Below are 23,399 nucleotides of genomic sequence, written 5' to 3' on the forward strand. Positions count from 1 at the left end.
ATGGCCCGACCAATTCCCAAAAATACGATGCCAACTGGAGCTAGTTTCTTGCGCAAATCATCAGTTCGTTGCGGGTTTGGGAGAGAGCTTGTCGTGCCTGCCGGGGAAACACGACATGCTTCCCCTGCTCGCAACTTTACGCCCAATAATTCTGGACCTGCCTCCGAGGGTTTGTCTTTTTGGCAGGGCCCTTTCCCCACTTTCCGTGACTCCCCCGGCTTTTCGTCCCTTCAAACTCGCCCTGCTGGCCAAACCCCAGCCAAAACCTAGCAAAAGTCGTGGACGAGGTGTCATCTTGTCGACCCGACGCGACGGGCATCGAGCGCTGGTCCAATTGGCGCCTCCCTGCACCCGCTCCGCTGGCCTTTCGACTCGGGCGACGATGCGAAAAAGCTCGCCGCCTACGCCGCCGCTCCAGCAGCCAGCCCTGGGCTTTGCGCCTACCGACGCATCCGAGCCCGGCCCCCCTTCATCCACGCCCGCGTCCATATCCACGCCCGCGTCCACATCCACGCCCGCATCCACATCCACGCCCACATACACATCCACGCCCACGTCCACATCCACGCCCACGTCCACAAAGCCTCGACCACCGCAATCGGCCCGCGCCAAAAAGCCCACTACACCCGTTTCTCTGCCGTCTCCAACCATAACCTCGTCGTCCTTTTCGTCGGCCCAGCCAGACCTGTCTCTGTCGGCCCAGCGCGCCGCCGTCAAGCAAGCCAGGAGACGGCCGCTCAACAAATTCGCCTGCTTCGCCTGTCAGAAGAAGAAAACGAAGGTTGCTATATCAGCCCCCGTCCGACACGGCACACGCCTGACAAGCCTTCTCCACATATCAGTGCGATGGCGTCCGCCCCGTCTGCAGCGCCTGCGTCAGACGCAACGGCGACACCCAGTGCGAGTACGCCGTGAGGGAGGGCGCGATCTCGCGCTACGCCGACCTCAAGGTGACGTCTGAACAGCTGGAGCGCGAAAACAGCGACTTTAAGGACCTCCTCGCCTACCTCCGCTTCAGGCCCGAGAAAGAGGCCTTCGAACTCTACCGCCGCCTTCGCGCATCCGACAACCCGCTGTCGGTCCTGCAGTACTTCCGGGAGGCCGAGACACTGCTCGTTGTTCCCTCAACTGCCGGCTCGGGCATGGCCGACCGCCATGTCGCCGACTTGGATGCCGAAGCCCTGGCTCAGAGCGCTCTGAAGGTCCCGGCACTTCCCTGGACTCCGGTTGCTGGCGATGGTCTCGTTTCAAGCCTCATCACGGCCTTCTTCAAATGGGATGCCGGTTTCCCCTATTTCTTTGTCGACCAAGCTTTGTTCATCAACGATATGCGCCGCGGAATCCTAGGCGCCCAGTACTGCACCCCGCTCCTGGTCAACGCCATCTGCGCACTACGGTCGGTCCGTTGCCCGTAATTGCTCATTCCTGGAAGCCTAAAATACTAACTGCAGTGTACAGCTACTCTCGGACCGGGCGAGGAACCTCGGCCGCGTGACAAAGACTGACCTCGGAGCCCTCTTCTTTGCCGAGGCTAAGAAGCATATGGATTTCGAGGTGGTTAAGCCTAATCTCGCAACAGCACATGGCCTGTACCTGATGTATATCGTGTCGTGCTGTCAGGGCACGAACCGGGCAGGGGCCATGTATCGCTTCGCGGCGTTCGACGTGCTGGAGAGACTAAAACCGGAGAAGCGTTTTCTCAGTCTGGATCCCCAGAAACCGGAAAATGCCGAGAAACGTGTCGCACTGTCCAAGACATGCTGGGGTCTGTTCTTTATTGAAAGGTAAGTCCTTGAGGGTTGGAGCTGGCATAGACCGTTCCGAACGAGACTGAACAACAACTCTCGCCCTCTTTGATTGTTGACTGGCTGGCTAAAACCTTACAGCAGCCTCATGTCTGGTGCATATTTCAAGCCGCTGGCGCCTCCGCCCACGATACCATGTGTGTTCGACCACGTTGGCTCTGCGGGTGGCCCCGGAAATCAAGACGTTCTTGGGCTTCCATTTGGGCCGACATCACCACAACCGCCACTGGTTCCTGCGGTTCTCCATGTCGCCTGCGAGCTGTCCATCCTCCAGCAAAAGGTCATTACGTACAGCATACAGTCAAAACATGCTGTCGGGGATGACGAAGACACGAAGGCGAGAAGGCGCTTCTTCGCAGAGCTCGCGGCAGTAGAACAAGCGGTGCCACCTCACCTGCTGTACCAAAACAATCCTGCGCCCCAGACGCTTTATCTCAAGTAAGCAGGCCCTTTAGGGTTCTCTCTTATCCAAGTGTCCAACTGCTCACCCAACTCGCGAATGCTAGGGCTGTCTTCAACCTCACGGCGTATCATATCATTAGGCCTTTACACCCAGACGCTTGGATCCGGGATCGTTATACCGTTAGGCTAGTCATACTGCAGCTTTGCACCACCGACGTCGAGCTCGCAGAGTCATATGCGCGCCGATGGGGCTTCGGAGAGTACTCGCCCATGTTTTTCATTTGCATCTGGAACATCGCTCCAACGCTCGTGCCCCTCCTGGGTGAAGCGTACGCGCAGAATCTCTTCACCCGCGGCTGTGCTCTGATGCACGTCGTCGAGCGCGACCTGCCCCTTGTTCGACTGGCCATGCAGGGTGTGCTGGCCCTGGCCGCCGCGACGAACAAGCCCATTCCCCGCGAAGCCCGGCCCTATGTCGAGGGGCTCACACGGCACAAGTGCGACCCCAAGGATCTGTCCATCTCATTCATCGTGCCCACGCAGAACGAGCTCCTCGAGGCGCAGTCGGGCAGCGACGAGGATGAAGACTCGAGGAAGCACGGCCGCGACCTGGGCGCTCTCTTGAAGAAATGGGACAACCTGTCCATGGACTCGGAGCGATGAAGCCGGCTCGGGCCTGCCGCGGCGTGAACCGCTTGTATGGGGGAACTTCTTTGCGGATGTGGTACCCGAGCTCCGCCAGCTACGGGCAAATGCTAAGCAGCTGCTCGAACTCGCCGGCGTCGAGGTCGCCGTGCTGGAGGTGCAGTGCGCGGAGGTGATTGAGGCGTGCTTGTAGGGCCCGTATGACGATGAAATTCTTGACTGCTCTGCCCTCGAGGTTCGGCACCGCGAGAGACAGCAGCTCCAGGTTGTGAAAGCCCCATAGGGCGTGTCGGACTGGCGGATCGACTCGCACGGCTTTGAGGCTAGGAAGAGACTGTGGTGGGGCAAACCTGAAGGTAAGCTTTGGAATTGGAACAGCGGTGAGCAAGAGGGGTAAGGATGTGGTTGAACTAGCGGCGGCAGATTTACGTCTAGCAGCCGGATCAATACGCTCTTCCAGATCCTGTCAGCGTCTGATTCTTTTGGGTAAAAAATCGCCAATCGGACAAGCAGTCTTACTCCCTGGACCCCCTGGAGGGAATACAGGGTCAAAGTTTAACTGCTCAGGGGCAGGCCAGATGAGATATGAAAGCGAGATCACCTTTTCCCGTCGCCTAATTGAAGAAACAATCACTGGACAGTGTTTACTCGAATTCGATTCGTGTACCTGATCAAAGATGGCTATAGACAAGAACCAATAGGTGCCAACGCCAAAGGAAGCCGCCGATCAACCAGATCGGAACCGGAACCTACGACACAACCAGACTGGAACCGGAACCTACGACACAGCCACAGTCTGCTTGGCCACATTCTTCCCAGTGACCAACACAGAAGCACCCGCCGATGCGCCCCCAATCGGCGTGGCAGTGAGTGTCAGCTTCTCCTTGGGCCACAGCGTGACGTAGTTGTCGGACCACGTCAGCGGCACGACGTCGTGGCCGGCCTTGTCGACGAGGTTGAGGCTGACGAAGAAGGCGGGCACGGCCGACAGGTTCTCGAGAGTGACCGTCACTGGGCCACTCTTAGCCAGCTGCTGCTGCGCGGCCGTCACCGTCACGTTGGCGGCCGCCAGCCTGTTGAGCGCCGTATAGTCGCTGTACGTCGTCACGGGTGTCACGAACCAGTCCGAGTTGTCCCAGTCGAGCACGTCGGTTGTCTTGGCCAGCCAGTAGACGTTGCGGCTGAGCACTGCGCCGCTCTTGGTGTCGGATAGCACTAGTCGCAGGAACACGACGTCCTTGATGCCGCCGAGCGCCGACTTGAGCGACGCGATGTTCTTGCTGGCGTTGGGTGCTGTCGCTGCTGCCACGCTGCCGCTGTACGTCAGCTTGCCGGCCGTGTCGATGACCTGGATGTCGACGGTCCGCGGCCCGGTCTTGCCCAGTGAGTGGTTGACCAGGTACACGGCCTGGCGCACGTAGTCGTACGTAACGTGCTCCTGCCGGCTGCCGGCCTTGGCGCCAAAGTAGCCGCCCGCCGGGTGCATGTAGTAGTCCCAGACGTTCCAGTGCAGGCTGGGGTACGCGCCCGTCAGCATCCAGTAGATGACGCCCGTGGCCGGCCGCTTGGCGCTCCACAGCGACGAGTAGCCCTCGAACTGCGCGCGGTTGGCCTCGTAGTCGCTGATCTGCGCCTTCTGCACGTAGTCCTCGAGCGACGTCGGGGCGCCCAATCGTTTCCACAGCGCATTGTTGTAGATGGCGCGGTTGTGGAAGGACGACGTGGCTGTCGACATGTGGAACAGGTTCTTGCTGGGCTTCTTCCACAGGTCGTCGAGGTCCGCCGCCGAGAGGAACTTCTTGAGGCTCGATAGGTCAGGCGTGCCGACGCCCGCGCTGAGCTCCGTGTTGAAGCCGTAGGCCGCGCCGAGCCGGCTGCCGTACGGCTCCGTGTCGTACCAGTAGTTGGGCGGCACCCAGTCGTACGGCCCCTCCATCTTCATGCCGGCCGGCCCGTACTTGGAGTCGTCGCCCCTGAACGACGCCGAGTCGATGACGGGCACCTGCCAGTCGCCGGCGCCGAACGCGTCGAGGTACATGGGCGCGGCCCGGTCGTCGGGGTAGTAGTCGCTGCCGATGAAGTACATGAGCAGGCTCGGGTGCGTCTGCATCATGGCCACCTCGTGCATCATGCTCGCGTTGGCGATGGCGTAGTCGGCGTCGTTCCACACGGGTGTGGTCACCGCCAGGTCGTTGTTGTAGCTCCACGCCTCCCACTTGTCGCAGCACTCCCACCCGGGCATGATCATGACGCCCATTCGGTCGGCAGCGTCGTAAAGCTCCGGGTGCTCGTTCTTGCCCTCGAGCCGGATCGTGTTGAAGCCCAAGTCGAGGACGTACTCGAGCTCCGACTCCAGCCGGGCGCCGTCCCACCGGAGGAAGATGTCCGGGGCGTAGCCGCCGCCGATGACCTGGAAGGGCTGTCCGTTGACGATGAACATGGTGTCGTTGTTTTTGTACTGCGACGTGACGGTGCGGAACCCGAACTGGCTTCCCGCAGAGTCCGAGACGTCCCCGTCGGCGGTGGAAACCGTCAGGTTGGCCAGGTAGAGCGGCTGGTCGCCCCACTGCTTGGGCCACCAGATGGCGGGCTTCTTGATGGCGGTGCCGAGGACGATATCGACCGTCGACAGCGCCGGGATCGTCACTTTCTTGCTGAACGCGACCGGGTCCCCCCCGGAGGCGGGCGTGACGGAGCCGGTGGCCGTGACGGTGACGGCCGTCGTTTCCAGATTCTGCGCCTTGGACTTGAGCGTCACGTTTGCCGGCTGCGCACCGAGCGATGAGTCGAGCTGAGTGACCACGCGGAGCGGGCCGAGGGCCACGGAGCCGGTCTGCTTGACCTCGACGTCGCGCCACACGCCCGTGCCGTTGTCGTTGGGCCAGTAGTTCCAGTCGACCCAGCCGATGGCGAAGTCGTAGTAGTAGCTCGTCGGGTAGGCACGGATGACGATGGCGTTCTTCCTGTCGGCGAAGCTGGTGATATCGTACGTGTGGCCCCCGTAGGCGCCGGCCTGGACGCTCTTGTCGGCGACCTGCTTCCCGTTAAGGAAGATGTCGGCGCGCGAGGTGATGCCGTGCGTCTTGAGGAAGTAGTGCTTGCCCGGGGCGGGATCGTCGAGGGCGAACTCGTTGCGGTAGAGCCACGGGACCAGGAACTGGTCCGAGTCGACCTTGCTAAGGTTGTCAGAGAAGAACAGCTGCGTGTCGTCGTAGACGCCGCTCTGCACGAGGCAGCCCATCAGCGTGCACTTCGACGCGGCGACGTGGTGCCACGAGGAGGTGTCGACGCCCGTCTTGGACAGGGCTGCGAGGTCCCCGCCCGCCTTTGAACTCGACTGCAGGTCCCACGACGGGATCGCCGCGGCCTGACCGGCGGCAGAGACAAGGCGTTTGGCGGCCTCGGCCGCCTGGAGGCCCGCGGCGGCCAGGCAGAGGGCAACCGCCGTTTTTGGCTGCATGGTCAATGTAGGGGCCGGTTTGCCTCTCACGAAGGTTCCTCGGACTGCGTCTTGTGTCGTGGATCTAGCCTGGCATGTGCATATGGGGAGGCGGCTGCCCATAAATGGCATTTCATTCTCTAGCGTCGAGCCTGACCGTCGCCGCTGGGTTTTTTGCTGGCCGTGGCTCCCGAGTCCAGCCTGTCCTGTTCCCCGCAACCGAATTCAACGTTACATATTAACCCGACAGGCTACACACAGTGCGCCTCCGCATATTCGGCCTGGGCTTCGCTGCGATTGACCATCTGCCACTGCATTCAGCCTCCGACCTTCCTAGACGGGGTCTGCCAACCAGCATCCCACTATCAGACGCCACCCAGACGCGACGCTCCAAAGGTTCGCGGATAAATAAAGCTCTAGCCTTTGCACCCGCTTCCTCGGACCGCTTGGCTGCCCCGGCATTCGGGTAGCCTCAATGAAGACTTGCAGCACGTAATATGCACTGGAGTGGCACCTGAGGTCTAGCAATTTACTTGGTAACTGCCAAGAAAAGGAGCTGCCTAATTGAGGCCTTTCCCATTTACTTCTCTTTTTCGATATGTGTTTTGATCTAAAGTTTTCACTTTTTTTTCACTTTTTTTTTTCCCTTGGTTCCTCGGTCCCTTGGTTCCTCGGCCAAAACTTTGCACTTGCAATCCCTGCCGCAAATAATCTTTCTACGAGGGGCTAATGCAACTTGCAAACGGCTGTGCAGCATGGTGCTACATTATCTGTGCAGCAGTCAGAACGGGACTCGCGCGGGTGACAGAAGCTTAATCTGAGGTCACATTCGCCAGATTGGGACTAGGCTGCCACCTCCCCAGCCAGGCAAGCGTGCGCAGATAGGGCAATGAGACCATGCCCCAGCAGAGCAGCTGCCTTGTTGGCAAGGGCCTAGTGACCTGCCACGGAATGAAACCAGCACCCTCACGTCTCTCGTATTGGCAACGTCACAGTACACCTGTCAGTCACCCAGAGTCCTGCATATTCCTACACGTCGGGTCTGTACCCACGTACTCCACGTCGTCTGTACTCCACGTCGTCTCGTCTCGCTCGTGATCCGGTCTTTGGCCCTGTCGGCGTAGGGGTGGCCATGCTGGTGTAGATGGATTCTCAGCTGCTCGCAGTTTGGTGACGTTAGACTTGGGATAGCGGCAGGCAAGAGTGTAGGTAGCCAGTCATTGAAGTCTTCATAACCTGTGCTTCTGCTATCGCCGAATTGCTCCCTTTTCCCACGGCGGGGTTCATGAATGAGCACGTTTAGAGTAAAGATCAGACCATGTTCATAGCATCCTTGTAGATATAATGCGACTGCACTGAAGTATGCGTAACTGCGGTACTTTGCGACTGGAGCACCGAACAGTCTAATCTGAAGACGGCGGGCTTGCGGAACATATCTCCTCCCGGAAAGGAGCGACTGCTTCTGTATGCCTCAGAAAGTCTCGACCTGGTCAAGACATGGTGGTCCCCTGCCTGACCAGAGAAGTGGCGCGATGAAGCTTGTACCAAGCCATACGAGCAGGACAATACTTTGCTGTTAGAGCCAGTATCGACGCTGAAAAATGATGAGCCATTACGGGAGAGCCGCCAAGTGCGCAATTACCGCGGCGGGACAGGCGAACAAATCGGGTGTATTTTTCATCCCCACGAAACTACCAGGCTGTCTCACAAGCGCTAACCAGCTAGCCCGACGAATCCTCCCCTGGCGAGTTTTAATCCGGCTTTTTTAGAGGGAGTTCCTAGATTTTATCGAGGCTAGTAGCTTAGTATACCATGCCCCACCCCCCAACGGATCACCCTAGAAACACTACATCTGTAAACAACAACAGCGCACTCAATTGTAAAGCTATTTACAAGCTAAATATAGCAAAATGTAGCTGGTTGATTGTTTAATCCATATGTTGTGCTGGCACACGAAGTGCACGGCCAGATCTTGTCAGTCTTGCAGGCAACTCTTCTTCTTCAGCCTCTTCTTCAGCGTCGGTTTGTGGAATGAAAATATCCTCAAGCCAGCTGATCGCTATGTGGTTGTCAGTCCAGCCCTTTTCTGTAGTAACGAAGCGCCAGTTATAAATTTTCTACATTTACTCTTCAAACTACGGCATTTTAAAATGTTTCTTTTCAAATGATACCCGGGCCGAGTGCGAGGCCCCCCAGTACTAATATATTTGATAATGGTGGACCAGCCACGACCTTGATCGCTTTTAGGTAGGCTCTCTTCGTCTCTAATATCCCCAGGACTAATAAATTGAGCCCTATATAGTATAAGTAATAGATAATATAAATAGGTATTATTTACTTACCAAAGCCCGCCATATTAATGCCGGCCTTATCGACGTTAAAGGTAAGCTCAGGCCTGATCCAGTCGTATTCTTTTTCCCTTATATTAAAGTGCTGGTTGACGGCTTTAGAAGGAAACTCGTTAAAACGAGCGGCTTCCATTCTCTTACCTACTTTGGCTCGAATATCGGGGTTTCTTGTTACGATCCTGGTCTAGGGTACAGGAGGCGCTATAATGCCTCCCTTGGATTGGGCGTATGCAGTCGGGAAGGCGGGGCCTTCCTTCGGTCACTGCAGCTAATCCGGAAGCGCTCAGTTCGCTCAGTCTGCTAAGACTGAGCTGAGCGCACGGAGCAGGGCACTCAGTGTGGCCTTGAGTACTCAGTCAGGACTGAGTACCAAGTGGAGCACTGAGCATATAAGGAAAGCACTCTGATTGGTTACTCATAGTTCTATATAGGAAGTTGGAGGAACACTCCCTGAGAGTTGATTCCTCAGCTATCAATGCATATGGTTTGTCATTCATGGCTTGACTGATTGAGAGTGAGACTCTCGCAATCTGTGCACTATTGTTTGCTCCTTATACTTCGCTTTACCTGTGTGATTCGCCGCACTACAGCTCACCCACCCCCACCCCTACAGTCCTAGACCGGGTCTAGCTCCGTGGAACCCTCAGTGTTCCAGATTGTAACGTTTCTAGCTTTGAAGCTAGAAATCCAGTTATTCCCTACAGGGTCTTTTTGCCCCGCATCTTTACAGAGTCTTGAAGCAATGCTAGATACTATTGAGTAACTCGAACAAAGCCGAGTCTTTCCTACTTGACGATACACTCAATAAGCCGCTTTTCTTGAGGCTCTGTGAGACTGCGTTGTTTTTAGAGGACCTCTTCTTTGGGGGGGACTCCGTTGAGTCGCCGGTTCAACGTTGTATAAGAAATTCCATACTTTTAAGCCGATTGACGAATAGAAAGCTTATTATCTATGACGTCTACGTACGCATTGACCATATTATCGTCACTTTGTTCAGACATTGTGGTAATATAAGACGCAATTCATACTCAAAGGTAGGCGAAGAAGAATGTCAGGAAGCTAATTTGGAGTTAATTTAGAGTACTTTGCGACGATATAGCGAAAGAAGTAGGGCTTCTGGGCTAAAAAATCTATACTAAGATTAAACTATATGCAATTACATAACTAGCTCAATTGCCTACTTGCGAATAGCTTCACAATTGACTACGTTGTTGTTCAGAAAGGGAGTGTTTTGGTGTAAAAGGGTGATCCACTGCTAGGGTGATCCGTTGGGGGGTGGGGTATGGTAAAACATACTTATTCGTTTGGGGATGGATCTAGTATGGAATATCTCGCCATTTATTTAGGTAGGCTTATAATATTTACCTACTTGCCTACTTGCCTACTTGCCTACTTGCCCTTCTCTTTCCTTCGGGCTTTAAAACTTGGCCAGTCCGATCAAGAGTGCGCCCTCGTGGTTACCGTACTAAAGCGGAAAGACCCCAAAACAAACCAACCAAGCGCTAAGGCGTCGGCGCCGTCTTCTGGCTCGCCACGGCTCTCTAGGCGCGGTATAGTCCAGGGTCTGCTTGCTGGTGTCGTCGGTGGATTGTCCAAAAAGCCCCTGTCTTAGGGTAGTCTTTCTCAGGTTAACCGATAATTCTGCGTAAGACATATTGATGGCTTGTCTTGACCGAAGTTTGGATTGATTGTTAGCAACGCGTTGTTGAGTCGGGTCCGCTGAGAGTTCGATTGCAAGAGTGGAAGTTGCAGGAGCTACGTAATGCAAAACCCCTGCCCTGCCCGACGAAAAGGGAGTGGTCACGGCGAGGGGCGGCTGAGGTATATATATATTGCTGGACGTGAAGTGAAACCGATAACCAATCACGTATCCCGTTGTGGCCAGAGGACTCTCGCGACATCATTTGGCAGTTGCCGTTCGCACCCGGTCTGACAAGACGGCCAGCCGAGAGCAAAAGAGCAGAAGATGGGCCAAGATTGGGGCGGCGTTGTTGGTCAGAGCTGGAACATGCATTTGGGCACTACGGTGTGGCCGAATACGAGCGAAACCCTGAATTGGCAATAAAATGGAGCGGCAGGGTGTCGTTTTGTTTCCATCAAAGGTATTTTCGTGCAGGTTGAGGTGGTGTTGGTTGGCACCGAGAAAGTGGCCGCCTGTCTGTCAGAGTGGCCAGGGCTGAAGCCGTCGTAAGATCCGAGGGCGCGAGATCACAAATGGTCCCTATCCGTGTGTGAAAAGTAGGTGAATTGACTTTCCTGGTGTTGCACCAGCGTGGAGAGGCTGTCGACTGAGGTCGGGGGATAGAAATAGCAATGTGGTACCTAAGTCGAAGTGTTTCGGGCGTGTGTTGCCGTGCTGACACCGAACCCGATTCCGCCTCGCCTCGCCGCCGAAATTAGAACATGTTAGCTCGCGTCTTACTACCTGGTCTATGACGAACCCAAGACGAAACAAACGTGCTACTTGCAATAGGTCGCACTTTGTTTATTCTCGACGCACATCCAGGGCAACTTGGTATTCGATTAGTGTCCTGTAAGTTGAGAGCCAAGCCGGCCCGATATGACCGTTGCAACCTCGTCTCTTGGGATGCGAGACCAACTCTGATGAGTTTGAGGCGGGGTGCTATGCTTATTGCAGCATGGTTGTTTCATCTCGCAGGCTTCTGTGACAGTACAGCCGCCGTCGCGGCGTCCCTGGTTCGCTAGGTAGGCTCGATCGGTTGGCAAGGCGTGACGGAGTGTGACAACCAGCAACACGGTTGCAGGTGTGGGCTCTCTTTCAAAATTCTACACCAATTCATCTTGAGTTGTGACTGCGGGTAAATAAGATTGCGTTTCCTCGCCAGCTGTAGCATCAGAAACAACAAGCCTTCAAAGCGATCGGCACACGGCAGCAAACCGTCTCATACTTTGTTATTCGTTGTCTTAACTCTTTCTTTGCGCCTTGTCCAGACAGTTCCGCCTCTTCCCCATCCCTAGTAACCCCAGGCCTCAACAATGTCGAACCCCGTTCCTGTGCGGGGCAGCGAGCACGAGATTCTCCTTGAACTCAAAGAGAACCACGTCTCAGATGTACAAGCATTGGCTTTTAAACATGATGGTGTGCTTCCCGCGTCTTGGCAGGGTTGGGACTTTGACATTACAAGCAACGCCGACGAGAAGGATGCCACCAAAGCGCCAAGGTCAACCAGCGTTTTCGTCTTCGCCGGGCTGTCAGACACATCCTCGAGGAAGCCACAATTCTGATGGATGATAGTCAAGGTCAATGTAGTGTGTAATCCAAGCTCTGGAAGATGAAAGCCGCGAGAACCCCCGTGAAGGAGCTTATTTGACATGACACGGGCGGCCGGTCTGTTGGGGATGACGAGTCTCTGGATGAGCTGCAGGCACCGACCAAGCGATTTTCTAAGTGACGAAAGCATTGATGGTCCGTCCCTCCAGTACGGGCCCGAGCTGGTTTTGGACAAGAGTGCCTTGAAATTGTGTCTCGCCCCATACGCTCCGACGAGCCCCGGAAGGATGAGATTGAGCTGGTTCACCAGTCGCTGGCCTTTTGGCTCAACATCTACGTCAATAATTCCTGCTCTATGCACGTCCATGTCACGCCCGGAACCAGCCCGGCCCATCCTTACTACACCGAGGAGCAGATGGCCAGTGTTGCCTGCTGCGGCACATGCTACTGGGAACATCCCTCGTCACCATCATGCCCAAGGACCGCAATGCAAACCCATACGCCGTGCCGAACACGGAACACATTCCCAAGCTAAGCTACGCTACGACGAGTTCCATGCCCAGGGTTCTACAAAGCACTGGTCCCACGTCTAGGGACCATTCCTCACGGCAAAGTCCCGGCCCCTGCTCCACGTCGTCGACTTGATGTACGACAACCAGAAGCGTGTTGTCCCAGTACCCAAGCCCAAGTCCGAGTACCACAAGTACATGTCGACAAACTTCTGCAACATCCAGGCAAGCTGCGGCACCGTTGAACTCCGCAGACAGGGCGCGCGAGCTCCCACGACCAGGCCATCAAGCAGGTCATTTTTGCCCTGTCTAAGCACGTAAGCATGCTGGCTATGGGCGCACATCATCAGGGGGAGTGCGGAGTGCAGAAACCGCCACCGTGTTGACATGGCAGTTGTTGATTGATGGGGCTGGGAGGTGGAATAAGTCGTGTTGACACGTCTCAGTAGATAGAAAGAAGTAAAGTCCATCCGAATCCGCTTCGGCGGCGAGAAAAGGGGCTGGCAGACGAATTCGGATAGGACTAGGCGGCCAACCGCGCCCCCGTATCTGCCGTAACCTCAAACAAGCCGCACGTCCTCCCAGCGGGATCCCTCCCAGCGCAGCGCCTCTCCGTGCATGAGCCCATGGACATAGCAGTCGCCGACCAACCAGAACGTGGACGGCGCGCTCCCCCCTGACTGGTCCCTTCGGAGCACGAATGGCACGTGGCCCCCGGCCAGCACATATACGCCGTCTCCCACCTGCGCCGAGCGCGGTGCTGCGCCCAGATAGCCCTTGCGGGTGACGACCAGCCGCCGCCCCAGCATGGCGGGCGCCATGGCCTGCGCGAACTTGGCCCTGTCGGCCACCAGCTGGCTGAGTGCCAGCGGCACGTGCTCGCCCGGCGCGATGCGCAAGCTGCCGAGCCCCCGGGAGGATGCGGCCGACGCCGTGTTGTCGTTACTAGGCAGTAGGGCCCGGAGCGCGCGGAAGTAGCCGGCCCAGACGGCTGGAACAGGGTGCTCGTCCTGTGCCGTGCGATCTCCTAGCAGCGTCCGCCATAGAGCCTCAATTTTGGTGCAGCCGGACAGGTAGTGGCCGTTTGCGTCTGACGCGAGCTGGTCGAGCAAGACAGCCCATTCACGGGCCTGTTCTAGAGTTGTCGGGCCCCTGGTGCCGTTGTTGCCGCCGCCGCCGCCGCCATTATTAGAACAGATCGCGCCCCCTCCAGCAACCACAGCGATCTGGTCCATCTCGAACCCCTCCAGCCCCAGCACGCGCCGGTCCTGCACGGTCCAGGAGGGCTTGGCCCTGGAATAGCCCGCAGCAGCGTAGAAACCCTCGTTGGTGCTCGCCTTCCAGCGCGTCAGCGGCGTGCGCAGCAGCAGCGGCGCGCTGAAGTCGGGCACCCACGACGGGAGCTCGGAAAGCTTCCTAGCAGCCGCGTCCTCGACCTCGCCGAGGATGTCGAGGTCGCCGTCGTCTAGCACGCACTTAGCCGCGAACTCGGCGAACACGTCCTCCACCGGCCGGTCGTACGCCGGCATCACCCATCCCGCGGCACTCCACGCCCAGTCCGGGTACTGCCGCTCGAAGGCGACGGCGTACTCGAGGCTGTCGAGCGTCGCTCGGTCGCCGATCACGATCGGAGTCAGCCGCTGCTGTTCCCCTGACCTGCCGTCACCAGCAGCAGTAGATGGCTTCAGCTCGAGCGACTCAACCATCCACGCCGTGCCCTCGCGGAAGCGCGCGACCTCCTCGCGGATCTCCGGCGTCCGGCACAGCTCCGCGAAGAAGTCCGCGTCGCTGTACTCGCCGATGAGCTGCGTGTACGCGCTGAAACCCGTCTCGAACATGGAAAACGCGCTGCTCGCAAAGTCAGCACAGCGCTTGTGATCTAAACTTAGGCCGCGGCTGTCCGTCCTGAACCGGCCTAGGTAGCCGAGGCCAGCGATCGTCTTCGCCGAGGCGTCCGCGTAGCTGCTCAGGAACGCCGGCGCGGTGAAGTCCCCATCCGGGTGCAGGATCACGTCGGCCACGCGTACGCACCCGCGGAACACGTCGAGCAGCGCGGCGTGCAGGCCGCGGATGGCCACGTCCGGGTGCCGCTGCAGCACCTCGATGGCGACGTCCTCGCGCGACCTGCCGCGCTCGTCGAGCCGGAACGTCGCGTGGACTGTGCCGTCTCGCGTGGCCGTTTGCGGTGTACCGCCGCCCGCGAGGCCCTCCGGGCTATCCTCGCCAAACAGGTCGCGGTGGCCAAAATCATTAACGATGCCGACGAGCGCAAAGATCTTGTCGCGTGGGTCCGTGGCGTCGAACGGCCGCGCGGCTTGCGCCCTGCGGCGGACGGCTAACCGCTGCTCTGGCGACGCTGCGCCCTTCATCCACGCCGCGCTGACGTCGAGCGCGATCGCGACGAACGCGAAGTTGTCCTGCCCGCTGCTACTGCCGTCGCCGAACCGCGCGTTGATGGCCGGGATCCAGCCTGCGCGGTGCAGAAACGCCACGGCGTGCACCAGCGTCGTCCACGGCACGGCGCGCTCGCCGCCGCAGCACACTTGCGAGGTGCGCGGTGCCGCAATCATCTCCTGCAATATCCATATGCGCCGGAAATACGGGCGCTCGAACAGGCGCGCCAGCGCCTCCCAGGCGGGCGACGGGAACGGCGGCAGGCCGAGCCGCTGCAGGGCGTCGGGGCGGGAGAGCTCCGGCGGCTCGTGGCGCTGCTGGCTCTCTGTGCCGCCGAGCCGCTGGACAAGACCGAAGGCCGCGGCCGTGAAACGGTCCTCGGTCCCGAGCCACATGCACACGGCGGCGGCGTTGTGGTAGACGAACTGCATCAGCAGGACCTGCGCGGCGCGCTCGCCCGCGTCGGCCTGGTTGATGCACAGCGCGTCGACCCACAGCCTGATGGGGTCTGATCCGGGCGCGGGCCGCAGTTTTAGCAGCGCATCGCGCAGGCTGGTCGAGATCAGGAGCCGCGTGCTGCTGCTGCTGCTGCTGCTACTGCTGCTACTGCTGCTACTGCTGCTACTGCTGCTACTGCTGCTGTCGGTTTTGCGGCACCACAGCGCGTGGCTCACGGTGTACGTTGTCCGCAGCTCGTCGTCGGCGCCGATGGGCTGCCCGCTGACCGTCATGCCGTCGAATCGGGGGTTCTGCCAGCAGTATGAGAGCGCCGTGTACGGCAGTGTTGATGGTGCGTGCAGCTCGTGGACAGAGATGTCGCACTCCAGGCGAGCGCCTGATGTGCTTTCGCCCGCGGAGGGACGCAGCGTTATCAGGCGGAAGTGGGATCCTTGCGAGGGCAAAGCATCGTATTTGTACGACGGCACGCTGAGAGCTCCGGGCGTCTCGACTGTGAAGCCTGTCTGCCCCTCGTCGTCGATGACGGCGAAAGGCCTGGCCATGTTGCTCAATGTTTCTGTCTCCCTGAAGTGAATCTTGTGTGGTCTGAAACCGGTAGTAGCAGGACAAGAGCGCAGGTAAAAGGGAGTTAGTTGGTAGATCAGGAGCACTGGTGATGCCTTGGAACGTTGAGTTGCCCCGCAAGGCAGTTGCCCAATAAGATCCCAGACCAGACCGGAGCAAATGGTAAGCCGACCTCGGTGCACTAGTGCATGACGGCGTAGCTTGCCGTCCCCCGCTTTGCATTCCATCGAGGCATGTGGGTGGGGGAGAGCTAGGATTAGGTGCTCGATTGTAGTCCGGTGGGAAGAATATTCCAGTCTGTTGACATTCACTGGGATTATGCAGGTCTTCGTTACAAGGACTGGGAGTATGCAGGTCTTCGTTACAAGGTGTTCAACCGATGTATTAACCGGCCCATGATAGTGTATACGCTATACAACCCGCCCCAGCGGCCTCATCCTCAGGTGCATGCCGTTCTCGGGCTTGATGGTGATGACGCCGCGGGGCACGATCTTATCCTCGTCCATGGCGAGGTCCCACGAGAAGGCGGTGACCAGAGCCGCAAGCAGGCAGCGCATCTCGGCCTTGGCGAACTCCTGGCCGATGCAGCTGCGCGGGCCTTGCAGAAAGGTCAGGAAGTCGTAGTTGCTCCGCGCGCCGCCGTGCTGGTTCGGCTTGCCGTCGCCGTCGGTGTTGATCCACCGCTCTGGCCGGAACGCGCCGGCGTCGGCGCCCCACAGGTCCGGCGACCGGTTGATCTGCCAGATGGACACGACCATCTCGGTGCCTTTCGGCACGAACTGCTCGCCCACCTGCGTGTCATGCAGCGCCTCGCGCATCGTCAGTGGGACAGTCGGGTACAGCCGCAGCGTCTCGTAGATTATTCCGTTGAGGTACGGCAGTTGCTTCAGGACCCCGGCGGGATTGGCCAGGGGCTCGCCCGCGATGGCGTTGGCCCCGAGAGCTGACGTAACCTCCTCTCGGAGCTTGGCCTGAATCTCTGGGTGGTTGGCAAGAAGATATGACGCCCAGGTAAGGGCAGATGCTGTGGTCTCGTGTCTGACAAGAAGAACAAGCTTCGTTAGCGGCGAACATGCAATGGCGCGGATGGGCAAAGGTTGACCAACCCCGCAGCGAGAAACGTCAGAAGCTGATCCTTCAGGGCTTCGTCGTCAAAGTTGTCGGACTTGATCAACAGGGACAAGATGTCGAAATGGTCGTCTTCCTTCTTCACGATGGCGTCTCTTTTCTCCTTGATCAGCTCTCTGCAGATCTTGTCCAGCGAACTGGTCAGGTAGATGAACAGGCTGTTCATCTTCCACGGCAGCAGCCTTACGGCCGGGAACCCGATGGCCAAAGATAGCATGGCGAAGATGAGCTTCTCCCGGCTCGGCTCCAGCAGCTCCTCGTAAAGCTCCTGTAGCGGATCGCCCGACTTCTTCTCGACAATGTTTAGCCCGCGGCCCATGCCCGCGATGCCGATAATGTCGAGCGTGACCTTGCTTGCCCACGTCGTCAGCTCGACGATGGCCGAGCCCTTGGAGTCGGGGGTCGCGTTGCTGTCAATCTCCCTCGTCAACGCTCGGGTCAGGATGCCAGCTTTGTTCCAGATCATCGGGTACAGGTCCTTGATGTGCCGGACGTGGAAGGCGGGCATGGTGTTTTTGCGGAGGAACTTGTGCCGGTCTTCCTCTACAATGATGAGGCCATCGCCGAGGATCCGCCGTAAGAAGGCGCTGATCCTCCTGGGCTTAGCGAAGTCGTAGCATTTGTGCACGAGCAGGTCGGCCAGCAGACCCGGTTTCGCGACGAACATCTGGCGGCCAAAGGCGTCAAGCGCGATCAAGTCTTCTCCTGGGTACTGATTGGCCAGGTTGAGAAAGATGTCTCCAGAAGGCCCCTCTCTGACGACAATGGACCGGTACGCGGCGCCAATGAAAGCCTGTCAAGTTTGGTAAGCAATCGCCCGCGAGCCGTAGCCGGGTCTTTCACTTGAATACCCTTGGTCCAGGGATTCGGCGGAGAGGACTGAAGAATCTCGGATACAGAAACGCCCAGAAAACGACGCCGAACGCATAGTTGGCAAGAATCATGCCAATCACGGCTGTCAGATGGCTCCCAGAGCTGTAGTAACTGGGGAACTGCTTGATAGCCAGCAGTGCCTCTACAGCCCCTGCCACCGTGAGGACTGGGAAGCTGAAGAGCTGAGCTGCCATCGTCATGATGGGCAAGCCGCCGGGCCGATGAGATGGTGATGCGGTAGACTGAGCAAGACGAGCAATGAGGCTTTGTGAACGAACATTGGGGTGAATATGCTTTGTGAACGAATATTGAGGGTGAATATGCATCGTCTAGCTTCGGGGTTTCAAGATGCTTTCAAAAGGCCAGGGGCATATGTCGTGGAATGATGTCGCCTCCAGCCTCTTTGCAAACGTTGACAGAGTTGCTGGCAGCCTCATGCCACTCATCGAACGCGCGTCTGTTGCATATGCCACAAGTAAGTGAGTACAGATCGACAAATGGAGTTTCCGTGTTGGGACAGCTTGGCCAACGCCACCCATCGGAAGTAGGTCGCAAAGTGCATCCTCATTAGGTCTAGCCTGCGAGTCTGCCGAGACGCATCTCAGCCGCTCTCCGCAGCATTTGCTAGGGTGGCACTCACAGGGGCAGCACTCACAGGGGCAGCGGCGCTGTATTTTTTGGCAGCTTCGGTACATCCATTCCTTGATCTTGATCTTCAACGAACACACTTTCCACTCCTCCGGTGCGCGACGCGGGTCTCGCAACCTAAAGCCGAAGGAGAACGCTTTCACCACGTGCCGGTGGATCTATCGTCCCGCGCGATCGCCCCGCGCGATCGCCGGCGCCACATATCTGCGATCCTGGCCGGCGGCTTCGCGGCATGCCAATCCAGAACGATACCAGACAAAATACGGCCCACTCTGAGCCGATAGAAACAGTCGGGCGAAACTGCCGACAACAGGCAGCTGTTTATGATGGAACCCATTAGATTTAGATTCCTGTACCTAGCTGATGGGACTCGAGAAATCAACTACCGGAACTATAATTTAAGCCTGGCCAGGGAACTTGAACTGGGGCGGCGAGGTCGGTTCAGGATGAGCCCGGGAGATCGGTTCAGGATGAGCCCGGGAGCTCTCCCACACCGGACTCGCGTTCGTGTCTAGGCTGGAGCTCAAGCCAGAACTAGAATTCGAACTTGCGCTTCCCTGTCTGGTTGATGCCATCCTCGACCGCAGAAACTCCTGCTCGTGCGCCCACCGCGTGCGGTTGAGGGCCTCGTCCGGGACGCCGAGGGCCGCGCGGATGCCGATGCTGGCGTTGATGCGCCCCAGCACGTCTGTGGCCTTGCGCAGCTGGTCGGCCGTCGAGTACGCGCACGACGCCACCAGCCTGATGGACTGCACGATGATGATGGCAGCCGCGCCGTCGTGGGGCACCGACCCGGGAGCCCCGCCGGGCCCGACGTCGCCAAGAGCGTACGGCACGCTCGCGAGGATATCGTCGATGGCCAAGCCCACCTCCTGCTCCAGGATCGGCACGCAGTGGGCCAGTGCGGCCGTCGCCGCTGCCGCCGCCGCTGCCGCTGCAGGGTCCACGTCGTCGTGCTGCGGCTGCTGCCCGCCTACGTCAAAGCCCTGCAATCGAAGGTCCGCTGTCATGCTGTGGTACGCGATCATGCTCATCAGCAGGATCAGGCGCGCGGACCGGATCAAGATGACGGTGCACGCGGTCTCTGGGTCGTAGTGTGCTATGCCCGACGCGGCTTCGCCCAGGGCCGTCGGCACGCCGCGGCCCTCAAACGTGCTCTGCCAGTAGGACGCGGCCTCGGCATCCCAGGTGTGGAAGTCTTCGAGCGTCTCGAAACAGCCGTGGATGGTGGCAGCCCGGTCATACTGTGGTCGCGAGCGGGCGCTGCGGCTTTGGCCTGTCGGGAATTCGGGAGACACGAAGGACGGGAGTAGCCGGTGGCGCAGTGACAGTGTCCTCGACATCATGCACATTGCACGCAACAGAGGATCAAAGACTCCCCACACCGTTGCGATGGCGCCGGGGTCGACGTACGTGTCGTTCTCATGCAAGAAAGAGTGGACTTGCTGTAACGCGAGACGGGTCGCAGTTAGTGCCTGGCTGCAGACGGCATGCCTGAGGCTTGGGGGCTGGAGCAGGCAGCGCGGCACTCACCAGGCGGATGAGGCCCAGGAAGAGGAGCTCAGCACCCCTGCTTGTCACGATCTGCTCGGGGCCGCGCTTCTCTATGAGGTAGAAGAGGCCAGGCGCGTGTTCGCCGGGGTCGCCCGATTCTTCGCCGCTGATGTCCTGTACAGATCGATCTGGGTCAGCAACCATGCGGGCGGGCGGCGGGCGAGGTCTGACCACAGCGGTGGTGGTGGTGACGACGCGTACCTTGAGCGTACAGAGAAGCAAGATGGAGGCGATGACTTTGTCGTCGGTAGCTTGCTCTTCAGTCCCTATAATGCCCTGAAGCATGCGGATGGCTCGGCCGTAGTTCCTGTATGACTGGACGCGGAATTTTTCACCGCCGAACTTGTTGTAGGCGGCCATCTGGGCGACGCTGAGGGTTGCCGTCTCGAGCAGGCCATTGCTGTGGGAGTCGTAGAGGCCGGGCAGGAAGCTCAAATGCCCGGGGAAGCCATCGGCCGGGTTGGGTGACACAAAGCGGCGAACAAAGTAGAAGAGAGAGACGTCTTCGTAGCACGCCTCGGGGGCGCGCACGATGGAATTGGACCAGGCCTGGATCCGGGCGGCTTGTTCCTGGTGTCGCCATTGCTGCACATTGTCAATTGGTTTCCGGTATAAGCTCTGTTCGGGGGACTTGGCGCCGTGGTCCTGCTTGCATTCCTGTTGCGCCGGGACCGCCACTGGAAGAGTGACGTTAACGGCGACGGTAATGGCGACGGCGACAGCGACGGGGGCGGGGGCGGAGGCTAGGGCGGGTTTGTTCCGGCTGTGCCTGAATTGGAACTGGTCCGTGTATCCGGTGCATGGCTTGCCGTAGACAGCGCAACGGCGGCAAGTGGGCTTTGCCTCGTCGCACTGGACACGGGCGGTTGTTGTTAGCCGCAACTTTCCTCTCGTCGGACCAGTAGCAGGCGAGCACGCCGTCCCACCTTCACTTTGCGCTGACGGCAGCGCAGGCAGCCAGTGCTGAAGCGACCGGGAAAGACCATCTTTTCCGAATCGGATCTCTGTCGCGGCGCGGATTCGGCCAGCGACAAGCTACGAGGTAGGTTGCAAGCGAGCATCGGCGCAACGGCGCAACGGCGCTGTCGAGAAAACCTGGGGCAGAACAGGTGGGAATTTAGGGTTTGGCTAGCACGTTGCCTTGACGGGCAAATCACCTCAAGGCACGACGCCCGAGCTGCAGCCTGCCCCACTGCTCCAGTGGACATGCTTCGAGCGGGGTTCAGACCGCAGTGGGGTCGGCTAGCTTGGGAATCTGCAGTCTGAAAACCCCGCCAGGGGAGTTAGTGTAGGGTTAGGGTTGACCTCACATTGGGAGATTGATTCAGCATTCGTAGCTTCTGGCCTTCGGCCTGGGAACTTGGAAAAAACAGCCCGTTCTATCGACAGTTTTCTTAGCCCCGCTGCTCGCTTGTGGCGTCGAAGACTTCCAATTCCTTTTTCTGGTGGGGCTCGTTTCGAACGTTCCTCTCTACAGGGATGACCCATGTGCTCATTTGGGGGTTCGCTGGTGCCTGGGTCAGCACGCCCAAATCGGTTTAGCTTGCGAAATCCTCTGAGCCTGGCTTTTGTCAGAAAAGTTTTCCGAAATGTTGTTGGCGGTCGGCAGAGGAGCGTGTCGAAACGTCGAAGCTAACGGCAACCCGCAATAAGTCTCGATTACGATAAGAATCGCGGGCCCATCAGCTTGCGGTATCAACATTGCGAGACGTGAAGGCCCTTTCATCTCGGTGGCCCCAATTTCCCGCCGGCTGCAACCCAAGAAGCGACTTCCGACTTCCGACTTCCGACTCCATTCCGATCCCGCTTCCGACTCGGACGACTCCCGATCATGGCTTCCGCAGTCCACTCCCCGCTGTTGGGCCCGCTTGGAGGCCTGAGCAGCATCGTCCTCTCGCCCTTCTTTTCAGGCCCTCTCCTGGTTGGCGCTACGTATTACCCCGAAACTCTGCGCAATGCCGCCGCTTCGGTCCTCGAGAGGCTCCCGGAGCAGCTTGGCGCTTTGCTGTCACGCGTGACGCCCGATGATTACTCGACGGCCATGACCGTCCTGAAGGTCGCAGTGGCCCTGGGCGTCATCGGCAAGGTGAACAGCACGCTGAGCACCATGGCCCACAACTCGTGGCGCTTGGGTCCGGCTAAGGGGTGGGACTGGCCCAAGGAGATCGCCGTGGTCACGGGCGGCGCTAGCGGCATCGGAAAGGACACGACGCTGAAGCTTGCGGCCCTTGGCGTGCGCGTGGCCGTGCTGGACATCCAGGACCTGCCCAAGGATATGCAGGGGAATGCAAGCATCCGCTTCTACCACTGCGATGTGACGTCCACCGAGTCCGTCGCAGCCGCTGCCGACGCCATCCGCAGCGATTTCGGCAACCCGTCCATCCTTGTCAACAACGCCGGCGTGGCTCAGCCCAAGCCCATCCTGAAGACCGACCCGGCGTTCCTCCGCACCATCTTCGGCGTCAACCTCATTTCCATGTGGTTCACCACGCAGCAGTTCCTGCCGTCCATGATCGAGCAAAACAAGGGCCACGTGGTAACCGTCGCCAGCATCGCCTCCTTCGTCGCGCTGGCCACGGCTGCCGACTACTCGGCGACCAAGGCCGGGGCCCTGGCCTTCCACGAGACGCTCGCTTCCGAGCTCAAGCACCACTACAAGGCGCCCGACGTCCTAACGACCGTAGTCCACCCCAACTTTGTCAGGACGCCTCTCATCCAGGACTTAGCTGCCCGCCTGGAGAAGGGCGGGGTCCGCCTGCTCACGAGCGGCGAGGTGGCGGATGTGATTGTTGACCAGATCAAGAGCCGGAGGGGCGCTCAGCGGGTCATCCAGAGCTCTGCAACGATCCTGGCTGGGCTCAGAGCCTGGCCGTCGTGGCTCCAGGAGTTTGTGCGCGACATTGTCGGGAAGGGAACGGCCCCGAGGCGTCGCCGTTAGGGTGCAGCCGTGGGCTAGCCACTCATGCGTGACGGGTGTGTGTTGGGGAGCGGCGTTCTGGGTAGTCGACCTGTCTCTCTGTTGGGTAGAAAGATGATGCAAGTCTTCGAAGTTGTTTGGCTCAGAGCACGCGAGAAACTAGGTAGTTGGATGTGGTCAATTGGAGGCTTTAAGCTTACACGAACTCGGTACCTCCGGAGTACACGCGGAGCCAAAATTTCCAGCTAGCAGGATCCGCGGACGTCGTGCTGCGGTAATTAGCTCTAGTGCGTACCCGCGCGGATCTTGTTTCGCGAGTACAACCTTCCCCCTCTCGATCTTTGCGTCGGCTACCGGGAGCAGACGGCACTTGCAAATGCTTTCCCCCTGACGTCTAGCTCGAATGCAGAGTCTCGTCTCTCGAAGATGGCCAGCAACTTCTTCAGAGCTCTTTGGAATCAGGATAGGAATACATTACCATT

The 23,399-nt window shown here is 58.8% G+C and overlaps 7 protein-coding genes across 7 annotated transcripts; 3 read left to right on the forward strand and 4 right to left on the reverse strand.

Annotated features, from left to right (window-relative positions):
* Window positions 1–382: 382 nt before the first annotated feature.
* On the forward strand, window positions 383–2,870 carry B0T26DRAFT_651228 (uncharacterized protein; the record flags this gene model as incomplete). Its single annotated transcript, XM_060438256.1, has 5 exons — window positions 383–781; window positions 843–1,400; window positions 1,459–1,784; window positions 1,890–2,243; window positions 2,312–2,870. The coding sequence occupies 5 exons, from the start codon at window positions 383–385 to the stop codon at window positions 2,868–2,870; spliced, it is 2,196 nt and encodes a 731-aa protein (XP_060295412.1).
* Window positions 2,871–3,489: 619 nt separating this feature from the next.
* On the reverse strand, window positions 3,490–6,532 carry B0T26DRAFT_719504 (glycoside hydrolase superfamily). Its single transcript, XM_060442426.1, has one exon. The coding sequence runs from the start codon at window positions 6,421–6,423 to the stop codon at window positions 3,631–3,633; it is 2,793 nt and encodes a 930-aa protein (XP_060295413.1). The 5' UTR covers window positions 6,424–6,532; the 3' UTR covers window positions 3,490–3,630.
* A 6,408-nt stretch (window positions 6,533–12,940) lies between these two features.
* On the reverse strand, window positions 12,941–13,189 carry B0T26DRAFT_650377 (uncharacterized protein; the record flags this gene model as incomplete). Its single annotated transcript, XM_060438173.1, has 1 exon — window positions 12,941–13,189. One exon carries the CDS (start codon window positions 13,187–13,189, stop codon window positions 12,941–12,943), a length of 249 nt encoding a protein of 82 aa, XP_060295414.1.
* A 1,761-nt stretch (window positions 13,190–14,950) lies between these two features.
* Window positions 14,951–15,340, forward strand: B0T26DRAFT_719508 (uncharacterized protein). Its single transcript, XM_060442427.1, has one exon. It carries the CDS (start codon window positions 14,967–14,969, stop codon window positions 15,192–15,194), a length of 228 nt encoding a protein of 75 aa, XP_060295415.1. The 5' UTR covers window positions 14,951–14,966; the 3' UTR covers window positions 15,195–15,340.
* Window positions 15,341–16,207: 867 nt separating this feature from the next.
* B0T26DRAFT_649774 (cytochrome P450) lies at window positions 16,208–17,998 on the reverse strand (the record flags this gene model as incomplete). The annotated part of the gene is made up of 3 exons (XM_060438120.1): window positions 16,208–16,835; window positions 16,904–17,718; window positions 17,777–17,998. 3 exons carry the CDS (start codon window positions 17,996–17,998, stop codon window positions 16,208–16,210), a joined length of 1,665 nt encoding a protein of 554 aa, XP_060295416.1.
* Window positions 17,999–18,844: 846 nt separating this feature from the next.
* B0T26DRAFT_678350 (uncharacterized protein) lies at window positions 18,845–20,986 on the reverse strand (the record flags this gene model as incomplete). Its single annotated transcript, XM_060440219.1, has 4 exons — window positions 18,845–19,891; window positions 19,980–20,114; window positions 20,202–20,852; window positions 20,927–20,986. The coding sequence occupies 4 exons, from the start codon at window positions 20,984–20,986 to the stop codon at window positions 18,845–18,847; spliced, it is 1,893 nt and encodes a 630-aa protein (XP_060295417.1).
* An 845-nt stretch (window positions 20,987–21,831) lies between these two features.
* B0T26DRAFT_651161 (uncharacterized protein) lies at window positions 21,832–22,938 on the forward strand (the record flags this gene model as incomplete). The annotated part of the gene is made up of 1 exon (XM_060438250.1): window positions 21,832–22,938. One exon carries the CDS (start codon window positions 21,832–21,834, stop codon window positions 22,936–22,938), a length of 1,107 nt encoding a protein of 368 aa, XP_060295418.1.
* Window positions 22,939–23,399: the final 461 nt, after the last annotated feature.

Source organism: Lasiosphaeria miniovina, assembly GCF_030549165.1.
Source record: "Lasiosphaeria miniovina strain SMH2392-1A chromosome Unknown B0T26scaffold_5, whole genome shotgun sequence".
Lineage (NCBI taxonomy): Eukaryota > Fungi > Ascomycota > Sordariomycetes > Sordariales > Lasiosphaeriaceae > Lasiosphaeria > Lasiosphaeria miniovina.